Here is a 19,592-nt window from a genome sequence, read left to right on the forward strand (position 1 = left end):
AGGATCCCATATATGCCATGTTTGGGGCTGGGTCCTAGAAGCAGCTCCTGGGGGATGGGGTTGGGAGGGTTTCAGTGTGTCCTCCTAAGACAACCCCATGGGCTGGTTTCCAAAGCTGGATTTCCAGAAGCTATAGATAAGCAGGAGATACAGCTGCCTGGCAGCCAGCGTCCACCAGACACACTTCCAGACAAGACTTTATTTGATTTCCATGACTGGCTTTGGTTAGAGCTCTGTTCTGGAGTTAAGCGAATTGGAAAAGTGATTGATCAAAACTCTCAGGAAAAGCAACATGATCGGTTTTGAGAGGCCCCCACTAGTGCACAAAATGAACTTTTTGTGTGTGTGTGGGGGGGAGGTCACACCTGGGAGTACTCAGGAGCTATTCTCAGCTCTGTGCTTGAGGGTCACTCCTGGTGGTGCTCAAGGGCCCAGGTGCTGGGGCATGAATCTAGGACTCCTGCATGGGAATGAACCTCCTGCATGCAGAACAGGAAGTGAGGCAGCTAATCAGGTCACGTGCAGGAGGAGCCTACAGTCAAGGGTGCAGGGAAGTCACCCGCAGCAGCTGCCCAGAACAGTGAAGAGCCTGGCAAAGCAGAGCAAACTGTGAAGTTAGTTCCATGAGAGTTTCAAACTTTTCATACCACGGGGAGACCTTCTAACCTCTACTGCTTGGCCAGGTGGGTCAGTGGCTCAATGTAAGGAGATGAAGATGCAATGTGTTTGGGGCCAGCCACTCCAGTGCTCTTGGCTTTTTTTTTTCCTTTTAAGATCCTTATCCCATCTTGCTTTGACCTTGCTTCAGATGGAAAACTGTTTGTCCTACTCCTTTGTGGAGTCCTTTTTAATAAAAGCTTCAACTGATGATTCAAGACTTACTAAACCAGATCAATAGGGTTGTTTCCCACCTCCACACACAAGTCATCTTAGTTCTTCAAACATTTTCTAAGCTTTTTATTCTCACTTAAGCTTCCAATTTCCCACAGGATTCTGAGACATGACATTCTGGCAGGAACTGATCAGAGTAAGACTGACTTTCTCGTTTCTGAAACCTGTCAGAAACCATCTTTGTCAATGGTCCCTGGTAAAGGAGATCAGTGGGTACCTGACTCACTTATTCCAGCAACCAGCCCTCACAAGCCAATGCCTCCTGGTCAGAAGACAGAGCTGGGTCAGCCCTTAGCCAGAAGCATGTCTAAGGCCCCGCACAGGTTTCTTGTGTGTGTGTGTGTGTGTGCATGTGTTTCCACCTGTCCCCAAAGCCTTAAGAGAAATTCTACTTTTGATCTTCATGCTTGAGGAGAATGGGTTCATTTCCATTGATACATTTCATAAAGAAAAAGAAATGGTGCCAGAGAGATAATACTGAGTAGGGCACTTGCCTTGTATGTGGCCAACCCAGGTTCGATCCCTGGCATCCCATGTGGTCCTCCAAGCTCAGCCAGGAATGATTCCTCAGTACAGAGCCAGGATCAACCCCAGAGCACTGCTGGGAGTGGCCCCAAAACAAAAACTAAATTAAAAAAGGACAGACATGGGTGGATGTTGAAACATGGTGAAGGAAAGACAGACGCAGAATATTGTTCCATTTATGCAAATTAACCATAAAGACAAGGGCCATCAGAAGCTTCCAGGGTTGAGAGGAGGGTTGTTGGCCAAAATGGGTAAGGAAAGGGCTTTCAAGTGACGGGAAAGCAATGATTTCCAAAGGAGAGAAAATGACTGCATAACATGGTAACACGTAAATGGCACTAATCATTCACTTTAAAATGGTGAATTTGAGGGGCCAGAGAAATAGTAGGGGCCGCCTAGGATCTTGCCTTACAGTCAACTTCAATTCAATCTCCAGTTTTACAGGGACTTTGAATCCCCTTATCATTGCCAGAAGTGACCCCTGGGCTCAGAGCTGAGCATAGGTCCTGAGTATCTGATGGCCCCACCCCAAAGGTTAAGTTTGTGTTGAGTATTTCATCTCCATCAATATATTTTTTTTTTTTGCTTTTTGGGTCACACCCAGCAGTGCACAGGGGTTACTCCTGGCTCTGCACTCAGGAATTACTCCTGGCAGTGCTGGGGGACCATATGGGATTCTGGGAATCGAACCTGGGTTGGCTGCGTGCAAGGCAAACGCCCTACCCGCTGTGCTATCACTCCAGCCCCTCCATCAATTGTTTTAAAGAAACAATTCAGGATCCACAGTGATAGTATAGAGGATAAGGTGCCTGCGGCCTGGCATACAACTGAGCCCCATTCTCATCCTTAATGCTGCAGATGGTGCCCCCCACACTGGAGCCTCTGGAGCAGAGAGGCAGGGACAGCTCTGATTACTGTTGGCCCAACCCTTGACCCCACCCCACAAAGACTCAGGGGTGGTCTTTCCAGGGTAGCCCTAAGCTCATGTGGGGCTGCTCTCCTCTCCTTGAGCTGCTCTTGGCTGCTGCCTGATCCTGGAAACTGCAGGGAGGGGACCTCACCACCTCTGAGAGGCCGCCTGTTCCCTGGGCACAACGTGGCTATATGAGACCAGCATGACCAGGCCCAATTATTTAAATTCCATCAGTGCTTTCTGAGTCCTTTAGAAGCACTAAAGATGTTTCTGGTTTTGTTGATGAAAAAGACCCTTTTCAAAAGGGTAACTCACTCCTGAAAATTCCTGAAGTGGAGATGAACAGTCCAGTGACTCACAGATAAGACCCACAGCAGTGGTCTCTGTCCCCGTGTCTCACAGCATAACCTGGTGACTACAGCAGATCAAGGCAGTGGCCCCCTCCTATGCCTATACCACACAAAGCTTCATGTCATTCTGTGCCTCTTTGTTCAGTGCCATTCAGAGCACCTGTCCCCCCCTCCCTTCCCCTGCCTACTCAGTGTCAACATAGCCTATAAAAAAAAAAAAAAAAAAAAAAAAAAGACGGGAAGGGGCACATGATGGCCACAGGGTGTCAGCACTGAAGCCTGGGCTCAGGGTAAGTGGGAAACACAGCTGCTGGGGAGGTGGGTGTGGGTGGGGTGTATCTTTGGGCCTGGCCCTAAGTTCTTGCTGAAATGAGGCTATAAGGAAGCCTAGAGCCTTACTGATTCAGTTTGGTTAGTCTATGCCCTGTAAGCCAGTGGCTGTGCCTGGTGGAGGCTGTTGGGGAGCTGTTGTGCCCGATGGAGAGCAGCACCCCCTCGCCCTTTCAACAGTTCATCTGACCTCTGACTCCACCTCTCTGTTTGCTTAGGCCTGGCCACACCTGTGACACTGCCACCATTTAAAACTAGTTTTTAAGAAACCTTGGCAAAGACATAGGACAGTAAGTGGGGTACTTGCTTTGCATGCCGTGGAGCCAGGTTCTATCCGTAGAACCCTATATGGTCCCCTGAGCCCTGCCAGGAGTGATCCCTGAGTACAGACAGAGCCAGGAGTAAACCCTGAGCACTGCTAGTGGGGCCCAAAAGACAAAACAAAAATAAAAAACAAAAAAAAAACCCACAAACAACAAAAAAACAACCCACGCAAAGACAGAGCCACTGGCTAGGAGACATGGGAGGGAAAAGGATGAGGTCTCAGAACTTCTGGGTGTGACATGACAGGTGGGTACCAGAACTCATCTCCTGGGGAAGAGTACAGAGGCCAGTTGTGGGAGAAGACGCCGTGGAGAGTTTCTTTATTCAACAGACGCACTGAGTGTGTGCTGTGCAGCTGTGGACAGGCTCTTCCCAGGGTCTACGAGGGTTATGTCCGACTGAGGGGCTACAGAGCTGTCCTTTCTGTCCTCAAGGGAGAGTACGGTCTCTGTGCAGGCTCAGACATGTGGGTGTAAACAAGATGGGGGTTCTGCAGGGTGCAGATGGGGTGACCTGGACAGTGGGTCTGCAGGATGTGCACGCAGTGGCCTGGAATCCCATCTCAGGGCTGTGGGATTGCTGGAGGGGTTGTGTCCTCTGAGTCAGGCGGGACATGGGCTTCCAGGTGGCCAGGCTGCTCCTGCTCTGGCACATCCTCCTCCTTCTGCTCCAAGTCAAAGTTCTATGGAGAAGGCTGAAGTCAGAGCCCACTTTTGCCTGCTATGCCCTGTCCTCCTCCCACTCCTGCCAGACCCACCTCCAGCTCCTGCAGGACCTCGTCCATGAAATCCTGTGAGTTCTGTTTGTAAGACACAGCTAAGCGGATGGCATCATTGAAGAGCTGGGGGGAAACGTGATGGTGTCAGGCCCCACCCCCAAGCCCAGCCAGGCCACCCCTCACCTGACCTTCCGTGTGGCCAGTAGCCCTTACAGACCATCTGAGTCCAACCTCCACCTCTCCTGGCATTGCTGACACACCCTTCGCTTCCTAAGCCACCCCCCCGGCCCCTAATCCCACCCCAAGACTGGCCCCTCTCTTGGTAGTTGCCCTGGCCACTTCCCCACCTGGCTACCCTAACCTTGCTGGACTGTCTTGGACATCTTTACCTTCACGACATTGGTGCCATCAGCAGCTGAGACAAAGTACAGGGGCAGGGAGTACTTCCTGGCAAAATTGAAGCTTTTTTGGGTCATCTTTATATCTGCTGTAGAGGAAAGGCAGAATAGTGGTCTGCTCACTGGGGAGAATGGTGAGGGCATTCAGTCTGGTCACTAGTGGGCTGGACAGGGACCCCCCCCCCCGGACTACACTAGAAAAACCTCATTCATCATGGGAGAGGCTGCATGCTGGGGAGGAAGAAGTCACTAAAATCACTGGCCCAAGAGGAGGGACATATGAGGACAGCCCCTCCCACCCCCCCCAGGATCGCTGACACCCCCATCAGGGATGGCCCCACCATCGATTTTATTAGCAACCACGATGCACGGGATCTCTGGCCTGGACTCCCGAAGCTCCGCGTACCAGGTGCTCAGGTTCTTGTAGGTGACTTTTCTCTGGACATCAAACACCTGCCATAAGCAGAGGGAGACACTCAGATGCATCTGGGACCCTGCCTACCACCCTGGAACTCACACTGCCTGGCTAGCGTGGACGCCCTGGCAAAGGCAGCATCTACCCCTGTCAGGATCGACAGTCCTGGAATCCAAGGTGCTGCTTTAGGCTGGGGCGACAGGGCAGCAGAAAGGCACTTACCTTGCACGAGGCTGAGCCGGGTTCTGTCCCTGGAATCCCAAATAGTCCCAAATTGATCCCCGAGGATAGAGCCAGTAAGGGCTGCTTTAGAACTGTCTCTCCTGGCTGGGTGACGGCTTCCACATGATACAAGACACACTCCCCAAATACCAAGCTGGGAGAGTCCCCAAGCACAAATGGAAATAAAAACTACACCTACTTCTGTTTCACCAAATCTTAGTTACCTACCTTAACCAGGAATATCATTTTACTAATTGACATACTGTTACAAACGGTAAAATGCTTGTTCTTGCCTACATGTCATTTTTATGGCGAAAATCCTTATTGCTTTCCTCTCCTTTGCACATTGAGAATTTCCCTCTAGTTTCTGTTTATTTACTCTAGGCTTTTCCTTAGCATTTTGTTCATGTAGTTTAAAAACTATTTTATTAATTACTTCTCTGACTGTGTAGTTTATAATCTTATAAGAATGATAAAGCCGTTTTGTTGCTGTGACTCCCGGTACTGCTCAAGAGGCTGTATGGCCTAAGCACCGAGCACCGAAGCGGTCAGCTTCAGATCATGGCCTAGAATTAACTTCTAGGACCAGCCACCCCAACACTACAGCTGTGCTGGTCCCTGCTAAGTCCCAGTCTGCCACAAGAGGAGTGTAGCCATGCTGCACAGGCAGTGAGCAAACACATGACAGGACTCTCGGGGTGGGGAGGGCGGGGGCATGTCTTCCATGGAGATTCCCAGGCCTAATCCAGCACTACAGACCCTAAGGTCCTGCCTTCCCTGTAAGGGCACCCTTCGAGCATGCCAAGGAATGTGTGCGCTGCCCCAGATGGCCCCCTGCTGCCCCCACCAGCCATCTTTGTAGAGTCTGACGCCCTTGGCTCCCACCTCTTGTTTCCAGAGCCGAGAAAGGGTTGCAGCCTGGGATGAGAACACCCTGTCAGGGTCCAAGGTGAAGGGTGGCTGCCTTGGCCCCTCTGGGTAGTTGGTTACCTGTTAGAAGGAGGCAAGTCTGCAAGGCCCCCATTTGCAGGGTGTACAAAGAGCTGGAGGGCACAGCCAGGCAGGTCACTCCATAGAAGCAGGGTCGGACTCCAGGGTCAGAAATGCCAACCAGGACGTCCTCCTGGGCACCACATGGCCCCTGTTGCCCTTCCTGGGCCCCACTTTGGTCTGTTCCACTGTGGGGACCACTTTCAACCTTTTTGAAAATTTCGAGGGATTTTGTGCTTGGATAGTCAGAGTTGTTCATCTCTGTAAGAGCCAAACCCCCTTCTTGCTGTTTGTTTGTCCATGAGCCCCAGTGGAAGGCCAGACGAGAGCACCAGGCCTTCTCTGCCAAGCTAGTGGCTGCACATACACACACACCATGAGGCTCCTGCTCTGTGACAGTCACAGCCAGCCAGTGAGTGGCCACATAACAGGGTCAGGCCACTAAAGGTGGTGCATGACCACTCAGCACTCCGGGGGTGTATTCTGGGGCATGGCTGCCTCTTGGGATCCCTCCTGACAGCCTATGTCGAAGGGCCACACAGGGACATACCCCACTGCTGCCGACCCAGAGAAGGGCCATGTAGGCGGGGCCAGCCACCAGTAGTGACCTGCCACAGTGCCAGCCGGGTCATCCATTGGTCTTCAGCTGAGTCTTCGATGCTGAGACTGACACAGTTCCACAAGTGTTGGAGTGTGCGTGAGTTGCTGAATGCCATCGAAGAAGTCTGAGGGGCCGGTTGTCACTGAACACTGCTGGACTCCCTACACCAGCCTCCCCATCCCATGGCAGCATGCAGACACTCCTAATGCTCACGAGAATGTCAGGTGTCCTGCAAAGCTGAATGTGTGGCCTGACTGGGCAGGGGGTCTGGAACTGTGCCTGTCCATTCATTACCCTGGAGGGTCAGACAGACGAGACCGAGAGCCTGACACTGGCACCTCCCCAGAGCACAGGTGACAGCAGAGAACACTGTAGTGTCCATCACTTGGAGGGCCACCAGCCATGCACAGTCCCACTTGAGTCTCAGAACTTTTGGGGCCCAAGTGCTATGAGATGAATCCCCAATCACCCTTCTGAAGCCCCTTGGGAGGGGCTCCACTCCTCCCCTCTATCCAGCCCTGCCCACAAGGCTGACCCCCAGCAGGACCATACCATGATGCATGCGTGGGCCTTGTGGTAGTAAGAGGCATGCATGCTCTGGAAACGCTCCTGGCCGGCCGTGTCCCAGAAGTCTGCAATGAGAACATAGTTCTGTCTGCTGGGCCGGGTGGGGTAGCAGATACCCTGTGCACTGCGGGGTGGCATCACAATGCTCCATCATGGTGCTCCGAGCAGGTTGTCACAGCCTGACAGAGCTGGATGGGGGTGCTGCATATGTAGGGACACAGGGCCAGAGTGAGTGAGTGAATGTGTGCTCTGTGTGTGTGTGTGTGTGTGTGTGTGTGTGTGTGTGTGTGTGCGTGTGAGGGGCCAGAGTATGTGTTGTGTGTGTGAAGCACAGGGCCAGCTATGTGTTCTGTGTGTGTGTGTGTGTGTGTGTGACACAGGGCTAGGGTCAGTGGATCTGGCAGGGCGGCGTGCCGCCTGCGTGCATGGGGTGGTGAGGGAGACACAGGTCAGGCCCAGAAGGGAGAATTCTCTTCTTAGGAAGCCACAAGAGAAGCAGAGAGGTGCCCCCCTGCTTCCCCGCCTAGGGATTGGGTTCTACATTGGTTTCCTACAGGCCAACTTTCCAGTGAGGGTGAGTGGCCTGATCCATGGAAAGGCTGTGATGGCAAATGGGCAGAGCTGTCCAGTGTGCAGGACTGGAGCCACCTTCCTGCCTCACTTGGTGTCATCCCTACACTCTGCCCTATGCTCGGAGTCTCTGTTCCTCCGCACCTGTCCCTTGCCCCCTCCCAGTCCATCTCGTGCTGCTCACCAACAAGGACAGTCTTGCCATCTACTGTAGCTGTGTGCTTGTACAAGGTCAGGGCGTACGTGGACAGCTGCTGGGGCTGACTGCATTGAGGTTAAGGAATCAACAGGGAGGGAAGGTGGAGACCAGGAGGGGGTGCTGGCCTGACAGAATGGACCCTCTCCTTGCCTTGCTGGCATGTGGTTTATTAACCGAATGAACGCTGCAGTAAGAGGGCAGACTTAGTGCTCTATTCTGTGGTGCTGTGTGCTTCCTGCTGCTATCAGCCCCTTGAATTTTGATGCAGATTTTAATAAGTATTTGCCTTCTGATGGACTGGGCCCCATGTCATTATGCAGTGTCTATCTTTGTCTCTTTTTCCTTTGTACTGTTGTAGATCTAGTTTCTATGATAGAGTGTGTCCTGGCCACTCAGGTCCACTGTGACACATGAAACAGCATTAACAGAGAAGCAGCAGATATGGGGAATGGACCCAGAGGCTCTGGGGACAGGCTGCTGCCAGCAGAGAGAGGTCAGATGCAGGCAGAAGGGGCCTGTCCCAGGGACAGGGTCCATGGTGGAGGAAGCTGACTGACTGTTCCTGTATGTCACAACCTATGTGTAAAGCCCTATGTGTAAAACCCGGGACTTGTGCTTGCACAGAGGTCTGACCAGTGAAGGCTGACAACACAGGTGAGCCAGTGGCTTTCATGTTCTACCCAGGGCAGGCACCTCTCTGGACTTATCCGGAAGCCATGAGGGAATGTCTCACTCCCAAGGGGCACAAGGCAACAACTTGAGGGGCAAAGTGGGGCTCGGTAACCTCATTTCACAAAGGCCGTTTGCACTGGTGGGTCTGTGAAGGTCAGAGAGCCAAAGTGCTAAGGTCAGAGTAGGTAAGCGCCTGGCCTGGTGTGAGTCGTGGATGCAAACCCAAACAGGCCAGGAGGCTTAGAAGCAGCACGCCAACTCTGAGGTGCCAAGGGAACCACAGGTGCCCCCACCCACTTTTCTTCCCTTATGGCCAGGGCAAATGCAGGAGCACTGACCCTCAGTGGGCCCAGGGATCAAGCTGCATCTCAGACTTGAAGGATACAATCCATCCAGGAGAAATCGCTCCATCAGTCTGTAAGGGGAACAGGCAAGAGTCAATCCTCCTCTGAACCCCCATGGCCAAAGTTTTACCAACCTCCAGGACCCAGCGCCCCCTAACTGCTCCTCACCTGTCTGCCACCTTGCTGTGGCCAGCCCAGCACCCGCAGCTGCTGACAGGGAGGCCCTCAGCAGCTTGTCACCAGTACTACAGAGAGTGGAACTCAGAGCTCAGCCATGTATGGGCAACGAAGGTGCCGGAGAGCCGAAACTCAGGCTCCATGGTCAGCTGCTGAGCCTGCCTCAAGTTCTCTGGCCAGTGCTACCTCCCATTCTCCAAGCACAGAACCTGAGAAACAACACTGCTAGCCCTGATGACCAGTGGCACATGCCAATCTACCAAAGGTCACTACCCCTTCACCTGGACACACCTTCACACCCTGCCTACAGCACTCTGTTGTCCTTCCTCATGCCTCTGCTGAGATTCTTCCCCAGCACATGGTTGGTCCCTTTGCTCAGACATCACCTGAGCTGAGGGAACTACCTGATTGGCTCAGGCAGGTTCCAGGTCAGCTGGGTCTGCCTGCCCTGTAGGTCACAGCAGCCAGACTGGGGATTGTTAATGACTGTTTGCTTCGACTGGAATGAAATGCATGTGAAAGTTTCTGAATTTTCACTGTATTGCTGCCTTCCCAGTTGCCTACGAACCCATGTCTGCACAGTACAGAACAATGAGCCTGTTAACCCCATCGCAAAGGCCCAGTGCCATGCTTGAGTCCCCAAATCCCATACTAGAGCTGATGCTGCTCCACACTGCTCTGGGAATTGCTCCGGCCCAAACTAAGGCAATTGTGCAGAAGCCAAGAATATGCTAACCTTATTGCTAGAATTAATAATATACATATAAGCAATATTCACAGTGTACAGCTTATGAATAAAATCTCAATAAAGTTAAATTTTTTCAATTTAAGGACACTTAAAAGATTCATTTTGTGAGCTGGAGCAACAGCACAGCAGGAAGGGCGTTTGCCTTGCACGCAGCCAACCGGGGTTCAATTCCCAGCATCCCATAGGGTCCCCTGAGCATCACCAGGGGTAATTCCTGAGTGCAGAGCCAGGACTGACCCCTGTGCATCGCTGGGTGTGACCCAAAAAGAAAAGAAAAAGATTCATTTTGTTAACATTAAACGTTTTTGTTCATAAAAACACACTAATAATAAAATAATAAACCACAGGCTATAAGAAGTAAAAATATATATAAAGGTGTCAAACAATCCAATTAAAATATGGAACTGGCTTAAAGAGGCATTCCACCTAAGAGAACCTCCAAATATGAAAAAAGCATTCAACATACTGATGGTCAGTGAAATGAAAAACTAAAGAATCACTATAGAGTAGCCAGAGAAATAGAACAGTAGGGAGGGAGCTTGCCTTACATGCAGCTGACCTGGGTTCCATTCCCGGAATTCCATAGGGTCCCCCAAGTATTACCAAGAGTGATCCATGAGTGCAAAGCCAGGAGTAAGTTCCGAGTACTGCTGGGTGTACCCACCCCCCACCCCACCCAAACAAAGCCAGACCTAAAAAAATTACTGCAGAAACTCATAAAATCTCACTCATGCCAACACTGGAGTGACTGACCTAGATGGCTGTGTGGTGCAAATGTTCTGTCACCTTGTTGAATTTTCTTCCCACCTCACCTGTTGCTAACTGATCAATGAATACCTATTGGAATATGGTCAGTGATGCAATTGGAAAGTTAGTGAGCAGCCCCTGGGGGTGGATCAGTGGCTAAAGGCTGACGTGAGGCCCTGTGCTTGACCCACCCCTGGGGTTGTCCCTGAGTGCTGAGCATGGACTGCTGTGGGCTCCATGTATGTGTGTCTCAGGCACACAGGCCGATCTGTGTGAGCACCATGACAGAAGCATGGGTGCCCCCAGGAGCACAGCTCCCACGATGTACACAGTGTGACTGGCAGTGTGACCCTGATTAGCACGTGTGGGCACACATGCCTGTATGAGCATGTATGTACATTTGTGCGTGCGTGAATGCATATCCCTGTTCAAGTCTGTGAATGTGTATGCATGTATATGTATATGTGTGTGTGTGTGTGTGTGTGTGTGTGTGTGTGTGTACAAGTGTGTGAGTGCCACAGTGCCTTCTGGCTTACACCACAGCCAGGCTTTGTTGAGCATAAGGAGAGGAGTGTGACGCCCAAAGCAAGTGTGCAAAGAATCACAACTGTGGATCCCAGAGTAGCACCACAGTTGAGTATGTGAGCAACGGAGGGAAGCTACAACCAAATGCCCAAGCCCCAGAGCCAACCTGTGCATCCCAGCTCACTGTGACCACCACAGCAACAAACCATACAAAAAACTACACAAGGCCACTCTGCTTGGAATTTCCAGTGGCTCCCCTGGGTTTGGCCCCACCAACTCCACCTGAGGCTGAATCACACTTTTCCCCGGCTAAGAGTTCCTTGTTAACCGTCCAACTGCTGCTGTGGCCCCCACAGTAAAAGGGTGGTAGATCTGATTGACAGCTAAAGTCAAAAAGCATCTTTTTCCTTTTTTGTAAGTGATTGGAGAGTTGTTAAGGGGAAAATGACACCTAAAGGCAAGTTCACATGGTTTAAAAAAAAATTAAAAAGCTGTACCTCGGCATAGTTTGTGTGTATGTGTGTGTGTGGGGGTGCAGGGGAGGCAGAGTGGAGAGGCACACCCAACTGAGGACTTACTCCTGGCTCTATGCTCAGGGCTCTCTTCTGGAGGGGCTCAGAGAATCAGATGACAGGCTGCGGATGGAACCTGGGTTTATCACATGCAAGGGAAGTGCCTGACCTGCTGTGCTGTGCTATCTCCTCAGCCACCGCAGTTATTGTTAAAATGGGAATCGGAAAAGGCCATACCTTTTCATCAAGCAGAAACAACATCTGGAAGACAAAGAATGTGTAAGGGAAAGGCAATGCCTAAGTGATGAAGGAGGACAGCTGCCTCCCAAGGTGCCATCAGAGGTCACAGTAAGAGTGGGGGATGGTGGGTGAGTGAAAGTAAGCAGGTGACACCAGTGCACAGAAATGAAGGAACACATTTTTTTTTGGCTACACTGGGTGGTACTCAGGGCTGACTCCTGTGCTCAGGGATCTCTCCTGGAGGGGTTCTGGGGACCGTACAGGGTGCCAGGAATTGAATCCAGGTCAGCTGTGTGCAAGGCAATCATCCCACACACTGTACTATTGCTCTGGCCACACGTTTGATTATTGAAGCAGTGTTTATAATGGTGAAAAATGAAAATACCCAGTTCTCCAACAATGAACACCGAATTTATCAAAATCAGTGCACCAAATATAAAATGCTATATAGCTATGAAACACTGTTTAGAGCTGGGAATGTAAAGAAGTAGTAGAGAGAACTCTACTTGTTTGTATAAGGACCTGGATTCTAACTCTAGTACCACAGAAATAGAAAAAAGGAAAAAAATCTGCTTAGATTTTAACTGCTAACAGTGATAGCACTATAACACATTTATCTGTTATCATTTTTAATCTTATTTGATTTCTGGGTCATAGGTCATGGTGCTCAAGATTTATTCCTGGTTCTGTGCTAAGGGACAACTCCAGGCAGTGCTCAGGAGATCGTATATAATGTCAGGGATCTAACCAAGGTTGGCTACATGCAAGGCAAGGGCATTACCTCTTGTACTATCTCTGCAGTCTCTACAATAAATTTAAAAATAAAATAACTACATTAAAAAAGAAAACACATGTTGTCCTGAGTTTTCTGAGGTGCCATGAGCACAGGACAGGACGAGGATCCACAATGGCCATATCACTGTCCTTGACCCTTGACATACCATCCAGGCAAGACCCTGGAATTCCAGCTGATGGAGTCAAAACTGCTGGGGGAGTTCACCCCCTTACACAGAACCCACCGAACAAGTGCTAGGGAAACCATCCCCTTACACAGAACCAACAGGACACGTACTGTGGAGACCATCCCCTTACACAGAACCCACCAGACACGTGCCAGGGAGACCATCCTCTTCCACAGAACTCACCAAACACGTGCTAGGGAGATCCCCTTACACAGAACCCACCAGACACATGCTGGAGAGACCACTGCCTTACTACACAGTAGAGGGAAGGTGAAGCCTTCTCGAGACAATGCTTAGGATTAAAGGCAGCAGCTCACAAGCCACAGAGATGTGGAGAGTGTGGAATCAGAAACACATGAAGACATGGAATTCAGCAAGGCAGATAAGCTGCAGGAGAGAGGAAGCCCCTCATGCTGACCCAGCAGCTGCACCACCACCACCTACATCTCTAAACTGGGCTGGTGCTCAGGAGTATCTCAATGGGCATTTTCTCCCATATGTGTACAGAGGCAGAGGATGGAGATACTAAAATCTAGCAGAGCTTTTTTTTGTGGGGGAGGGGCATAACCAAGGTGCTCCAGGCTCTCTCCTGGCTCTGCGCTCAGGGTTCACCCCTGGTACGGATCAGGGAACAATATGGGATGCTGGGGATTGCACCAGCAATAGGGAGTGCAAGGCAAGTGCCCTCCCTGCTCTACTAGAGCTCCAGCCCTAGCAGAGGATTCTTGAATCTTGCAAAGCCCAACCAAGACATCTTCCTTCAGATTCTATGTTTTCATCTTAGTGTTCCACCTGAGGTAGTGTGAGGTGTTGGCACTGGCTTGTTTTCCAGATGTATGGCCACAGAGGTCAATGCCAAGACAATCTCTGACGTGCTGTTAGCTCTTATTTTTTTCTTTCAAGTGTTGCTTACAAGATACTGGTGTTGGACTTGGAGGTTGGGTGGCACTGAGTTAGCAGATAACTGCCCACCGAGTCTCTACCAGGCTAAGGTTCCCTCCTCTGTATATCTTGTTCAGTTACTGAGTAGATACTTTGCTCTCCCACTGCCCACAATTCCTGTGCTTTTATGTCTGTCTGTCATCCCGTTGTGCATCGATTTGTTTGAGCGGGCACCAGTAACGTCTCTCACTGAGAGACTTATTGTTACTGTTTTTGGCATATCCAATATGCACGCTTTTATGTACTGGACCTAAGTTTGGGTCAGAGAAAGGGGCTGTAATTTTTCTGTGCAATCAACCCAAACTAGGCACCCTCACTTGTAATGCAGAGGCAGGTCAAGGCAATTCCAGAAACAAGCAAAACTTAAGAGAGACAGTTCAAAGGGCTTAAGCATAGGCTTTGTATGAAGGAGTCCCTTTGATTCCCTGCTCTGCATGGCTCCCAAAGCACTGCTTGTAATAAGCCTGAGCAATGTGCCAGGAGCAGTCCCTAAGCAACACAGGGTATGGTCTCCAAACCGCAACCCCCCTAGAACATTATTCCCAAAAGCCTAAGTCCCAGGGTTTGTTAATAAAAAGCAAAGATGGAAAACAAGGTAGATCAGGAGGACTTGGGAAATATGACCACAGGGGACATCTGGTCTACCCCTGCCCCCAGGGGCAGAAATGAAAAGTGCCCTCACTGCCCCAAAGAGGTGAGACAAAGCATGTGGAACCAAGGGGACAAGCAGTCAGCCCTGCTGGGGAGGGGGCCACCTGTGTGCACAGGAATGAGGTTGATCATCACAAAGAACAAGCTCATCTTCACTGGGGTAAGCTGCTTTTCCATCCACCCCTCACCAGCTCAGTGAGCTTCCTGGAAAAGAATGCTCTCTGTCTTCACCAACTGGCCGTGGTCCTGTCCAGTTGGGAGGACACCACCTGCCCCCGCTCATGACAAAAGGCCCCTATCCCCTTGCCCTTGGCTTCGTGTGCCCCCACCCCACCTGCACACCACCCTTCTCGGTCACGGCCACTCTGTCATGCTGCCCCGGTGTCCTTCCCTGCCCCGGGAGTATTTTCCTGGTAACCCAGGCACAGTCTGGACTGATGTTCCCCTCGTACTTGGACTTGCCCACAGCGCTGTCGCCCAGGCAGATGATCTTCACGTTGTCCTCGGCATCGTATTTCTCTTGGTCTATCTCACACGGTTTGGCTTTGTCCACGGCCATCAGCTCTAGGCTGCTGAGGGACGGGGCTGTCCGGTCGCTGTCTGGGCGGGCAAAGAGATGTAGTCAGGGATGAAGGTCCCCGCCACGGCGTCCACGGCCCTGTGGGAAGCTGACCGCTCCGTCCCAGCTCGCGGCCGCCGGGGGGAACCTTCTGAGCCCCAAGGCTGCGCCCCCTCGTCCCCACCCAGACCGCCCCTGGCCGCCCACGCTGACCCTACACTGAAGTCGGTCAAAAAGTGATGCCCGGACGCAGACACGCCACGTCACACGGTGTGACGAATGTCGAGGGTCCCGCGCCCGCCCTCGTCGGGCCGAGCTCCCGCACGGGCGATCCCCGCGCCGCCCGCCCCGGCCCGGCGCCCCGCTCACTGCGGCCCGACGCCGCTTCCGGCTCCGCCCGCGTCCACGGCTGCTACGCAACCGCCCCAGGACCCCGCGGGGCTGCCCGCCGAGCGCCCGAAGGACCCGGAGCAGAGGGGCCCCGCGGACGGCCGGAGTCCGAGGCGCGGCCATTTCTTCCACGGCTCCCGGGTGCCCCTTAGGTCTGGGTATCGGGTGGCCTGTGGATCTGAGAGCTAGAAGGGAGGGGTGCGGGTGCCTGACACGAGCGGGTGAAAGGCCTGAGGTGCCTCACGTGAGAGGTGCGGGTGCCTGACACGAGCGGGTGAAAGGCCTGAGGTGAGGGGTGCAGGTGCCTGGTGTGAGAGGTGCGGGTGCCTGACACGAGCAGGTGAAAGACCTGAGGTGAGGGGTGCGGGTGACTGAGGTGAAGGGTGCGGGTGCCTGACGTGAGAGGTGCGGGTGCCTGACACGAGCAGGTGAAAGGCCTGAGGTGAGGGGTGCGGGTCCCTGAGGTGAGGGCGGGTCCCTGAGGTGAGGGGTGCGGATGCCTGAGGTGAGGGGTGCGGATGCCTGATGTGAGAGGTGCGGGTGCCTGATGTGAGAAGGTGAAGCGCCTGAGATGAGGAATGCGGGTCCCTGAGGTGAGGGGTGCAGGTGCCTGAGGTCACAGGGTGAGGGGCCTGAGGTGAGGGGTGCCTGTGGTGAGGGGTGCGGGTGCCTGAGGTGCACTTTTATGGTTGACCCTTCCCTTATCTGCATGCACACACGTTCACACACAGACATGTAGAAATTGAGATGCTGCTATTCCACCAGGGATCCGTGAGCACCACAGTAGCAAGCTGAGACGCTCCATCAACACTTGGCGCGGACAATGCCTGCTCCCCACCCAGGAACAGCAAGTCCAGGTCCTGCTCCCCAGGGAGTCTGGGGACCCTTTTCTGATGTGAAGCCTCAGGCCCAGGAGTGAGGAGGGAGCTGAGGAGCTCCAGGGGCCCCTTATCAAGGATAAACCGTGTTCATCTGAGGTTCAGGCAAGGACTCTTACCCGTGACCAGTTGTGACCTAACTGGGTTTGATACTCTTCCTCAAGTCATTCCGGGAGGTTCTAGTAGCTCGTGTCTTTATTCTCATTTGTTTCCAGGTACATTTTGATTTCTTCCTTGATTTCCTCCCTGATCCACTCATTGTTCAACATTTTGTTTAATTTCCAGGTGTATGGTTTGGTCCTCAGCATTTGTGCATGATTAATTTCTATCTTCAGTGCATAGAAAGAGACACACAGGAATCTCTGACACGAGCAACCTGCGGCAGAAATTTCTTCAGACCCTAATTATTAAAATCTTAGAATTCCTAAAGCGGGAGTGATCTTATGACATTATATTATATCCATAACAAGCAATACAAAACACATGGTCTAACCAGCGGGACGCTGGTGGTATCTCGAGCCGGAGCCGATATCAGCGCAAGAGCTTTGGTTCCAGAAACTGCTTCCAGACACTCTACTAGACTATCAACTAAACCAGAGCCCCACGCCGGCTGATGACGGGAAATAACCATCCTCTTCGGTTTTTTCCCTTTGTCAGACAGCATGGCGATTACTAAACAGGCGTGAACTCGGTGGCGCGGGGCAAGGGGGAAAAAGAAAAGTTATGTAACAAACAGCAGGACTTAATATCTCTATATGCTTAGTAATGGAGAATTATCATTGGCAATAGGACTGTCTTTTTCTTTTTGGGGGGAAACCCCAGCAACGGTAGTGAGTTGTGTGTTGAAACATGGAATGTAATCGAGATAAGCGCAAATGAAGTGAAACTTATCACGTACAAGGGTGGGGACTAGGGAGGTGGGAGGGGGCGGCAGATATACTGGGGGGGTTGGGGATGGAAGATGGGCACTGGTGAAGGGAGGGGTATTTGAATATTGTATAACTGACATAATCCTGAGAACTTTGTAACCCTCCACTTGGTGATTCAATAAAAAAAAAAAAAAGAAAAGAAAAATCTTCTGTAAATCTTAAGGATAAAAAAAAAAAAAAAACCACATGGTCTAGCAATTGCATTTTCTTCAGTCCCGAGTCAGCATCTCCAGGGACACGTCCAAGAACCAAGTTTACCTAAAACTGAGCAACTCAGTAACTGAGGACACAGCCGTGTATTATTGTGCAAGAGGCACAGTGAGGGCAAGTCACTGTGAGCCCAGACACAAACCTGCTGAGGGAGACAGGGTAGCCGTAGGGGTGCATGAGATCACCAGGGGGCGCTCTGCTGCCGGCATTGGCTGCACGGTGAGAGGGGCTTTGAATAATTTTGGATTGGTCCTGCCCTGTGAGATTTCACTGAGACAATGACACTGTGTGTTAGATACCAGCATTTGCATTCACAGTGGGAGAACTGGAGCCACCACACAGGGACACAGAGGGGCAGGGGCCTGTCTACAGGGTAGAACCCTGGGGGTGGGGGTGGGTTGTTTATCAGGTCCCTGATGAACAGGGCAAGACCAATCCAAGATTATTCAAAATTCTCAGTATTCGTTCATTCACTTACCTTGTGAGTGAAACTCTGAAATTTAAAGATAGTTATAAGGGTGGACCTTTTCATTGTCACTGATGGTGCTGAACCAGACATTCGGGCAAGTATTAAAGGAACCCCCTGGCAATGAATTCTTGGGACATAATTCAAAAGCGCTTAAACCCCACCTGAGGCCTGATAAGACTTAGCTAAGCACCAGCAGAAACCCTACAGAGAGAAGTCCCAGAGTGAACTCAAGCCAGGCAAAGAGTATCAAAGGACGACCATGAAAGTCTCAGCCTCGCCTTCTTGATAAAGACAAGTAATGGTCTCATCCCTGGGTGAAAGTTCCACATGCGGCAAGTAGGGAGCTGTGGATATAGACTACATGGCACAGGGAAGAGAGCGGGCATGGTGCCAGCCCTTTCTGCCTGCACACAAGCCGCCCATGTCTCCCCTCCTGAGACATGACCCTCAACTCTGCCTCTCCAGAAGCCCGATTCTCTCATGCTTGTGACACTCTTTCTCTCTCTCTCTGACTCTGACTCTGTGTCTCTGTCTCTCTCTTTTTAATCTCTATCTATCTCTGTCTCTCTTTTATCTCTATCTCTCTGTCTTTTATCTCTATCTCTCTGTCTTTTATCTCCATCTCTGTCTGTCTGTCACTCTGTCTCTTCTGTCTCTCCCTCCCCTTCCTCATTTTGCTAAATAAAAGCCATCTTAATTCATTGCTTTTCTCCTACTGAAATTCTTCATTGTGAGAAAGACACGCACCCATAGAGCTCGGGGAAGGTCTAGGAGTGTTTTCCCTTCCTGCGAAGAATAATTCTCTCCCAGGTCACAGAGGTGGACAAGAATGCGGTGAAATGTGCCCCTCCCCCATACTTTCTGCGGTGTGCCCCTCCCTTGTACTTTCTGCTGTGTGTGCCCCTCGCCCGTACTTTCTCCAGTGTGCCCGCCCCCCCCGCCCCATTTTTTTTCTGCATATGGGTCTTTCCATGGTTCTGTTCCTTCATCTCAGCTCCCTCCCTTGTCCCGGGCTGTCCACTGCTCAGAGCACATTCCTTGGAATCATCCCAGTCCCACTGAGCCTCCCTTCAGCTTGTTTCTAATTTCCAGTTAACTGTTAATTAACAGTATCAATAATATTGATGTAGGCAGGTAGATAGGAAAAGGCCCCTGGCAATGAAATTTAGATTATCAAAGTCTCCGGGGAGGAAAATCCTGAGACTCACCCGCCCTGTGGATACAGGAAACTGACCTGATAAGACCTTCAGCAGACCCTGAGGATAATGGACCCCTCCCCAGGAGGTTCCCCAAAGAAGGCCATCACCACTCCCAACCTCCCTGGTAACCTTAGCAACGAACTTTTACCTGGAAAGAAGCCCCATGTGGGTGGGGGCAGGTTGCAGAAACCCTATAAAAGACACCTTGAACAAAGGAAGGGTGTGCATATGCTGCCTGAGCCCATGTGCTGCTTGTGCCATGTTGCCGAGCACATGTGTCGCCCGCATCTCCCCCCTTGAGATGTGTACTCTTATACTTTCGTGTCCAGTGCTAGGATGTGTGTAGAGCTCTCTCCATCTTCGGAGGAGCCCGCGTTCTTTCTTGAGCGCGTTACTCCTACTGGTTTTTCTTTTTCCACTTATCC

The 19,592-nt window shown here is 51.5% G+C and overlaps 1 protein-coding gene and 1 long non-coding RNA gene across 12 annotated transcripts; one reads left to right on the plus strand and one right to left on the minus strand.

Moving 5' to 3' along the window:
- Positions 1–3,623: 3,623 nt before the first annotated feature.
- RABL2B (RAB, member of RAS oncogene family like 2B) lies at positions 3,624–15,466 on the minus strand. Of its 8 annotated transcripts, none has more exons than XM_055143139.1 (9): positions 15,306–15,466; positions 14,986–15,133; positions 9,071–9,100; positions 7,999–8,078; positions 7,230–7,309; positions 4,791–4,902; positions 4,441–4,535; positions 4,091–4,174; positions 3,624–4,015 (listed from the first exon to the last, which is right to left on the minus strand). In XM_055143139.1, the coding sequence occupies exons 2-9, from the start codon at positions 15,090–15,092 to the stop codon at positions 3,896–3,898; spliced, it is 708 nt and encodes a 235-aa protein (XP_054999114.1). In that variant the 5' UTR covers positions 15,093–15,133; positions 15,306–15,466; the 3' UTR covers positions 3,624–3,895. The 8 variants fall into 8 exon arrangements, with proteins under 8 accessions (XP_054999114.1, XP_054999111.1, XP_054999112.1 ...); XM_055143136.1 differs by having other exon boundaries at positions 4,441–4,538; positions 15,306–15,465; XM_055143137.1 differs by having other exon boundaries at positions 4,441–4,538; positions 14,986–15,129; positions 15,306–15,462.
- Positions 15,467–15,554: 88 nt separating this feature from the next.
- LOC129405768 (uncharacterized) lies at positions 15,555–17,257 on the plus strand. Of its 4 annotated transcripts, none has more exons than XR_008630765.1 (3): positions 15,555–15,836; positions 16,214–16,339; positions 16,646–17,257. It is a non-coding gene; the product is annotated as an uncharacterized LOC129405768 (long non-coding RNA). The 4 variants fall into 4 exon arrangements; XR_008630763.1 differs by having other exon boundaries at positions 15,558–15,770; XR_008630764.1 differs by having other exon boundaries at positions 15,567–15,733; positions 16,248–16,339.
- The last annotated feature ends 2,335 nt before the right edge of the window (positions 17,258–19,592 follow it).

Source organism: Sorex araneus, chromosome 6 (assembly GCF_027595985.1).
Source record: "Sorex araneus isolate mSorAra2 chromosome 6, mSorAra2.pri, whole genome shotgun sequence".
In the NCBI taxonomy this organism is placed as follows: Eukaryota; Metazoa; Chordata; class Mammalia; order Eulipotyphla; family Soricidae; genus Sorex; species Sorex araneus.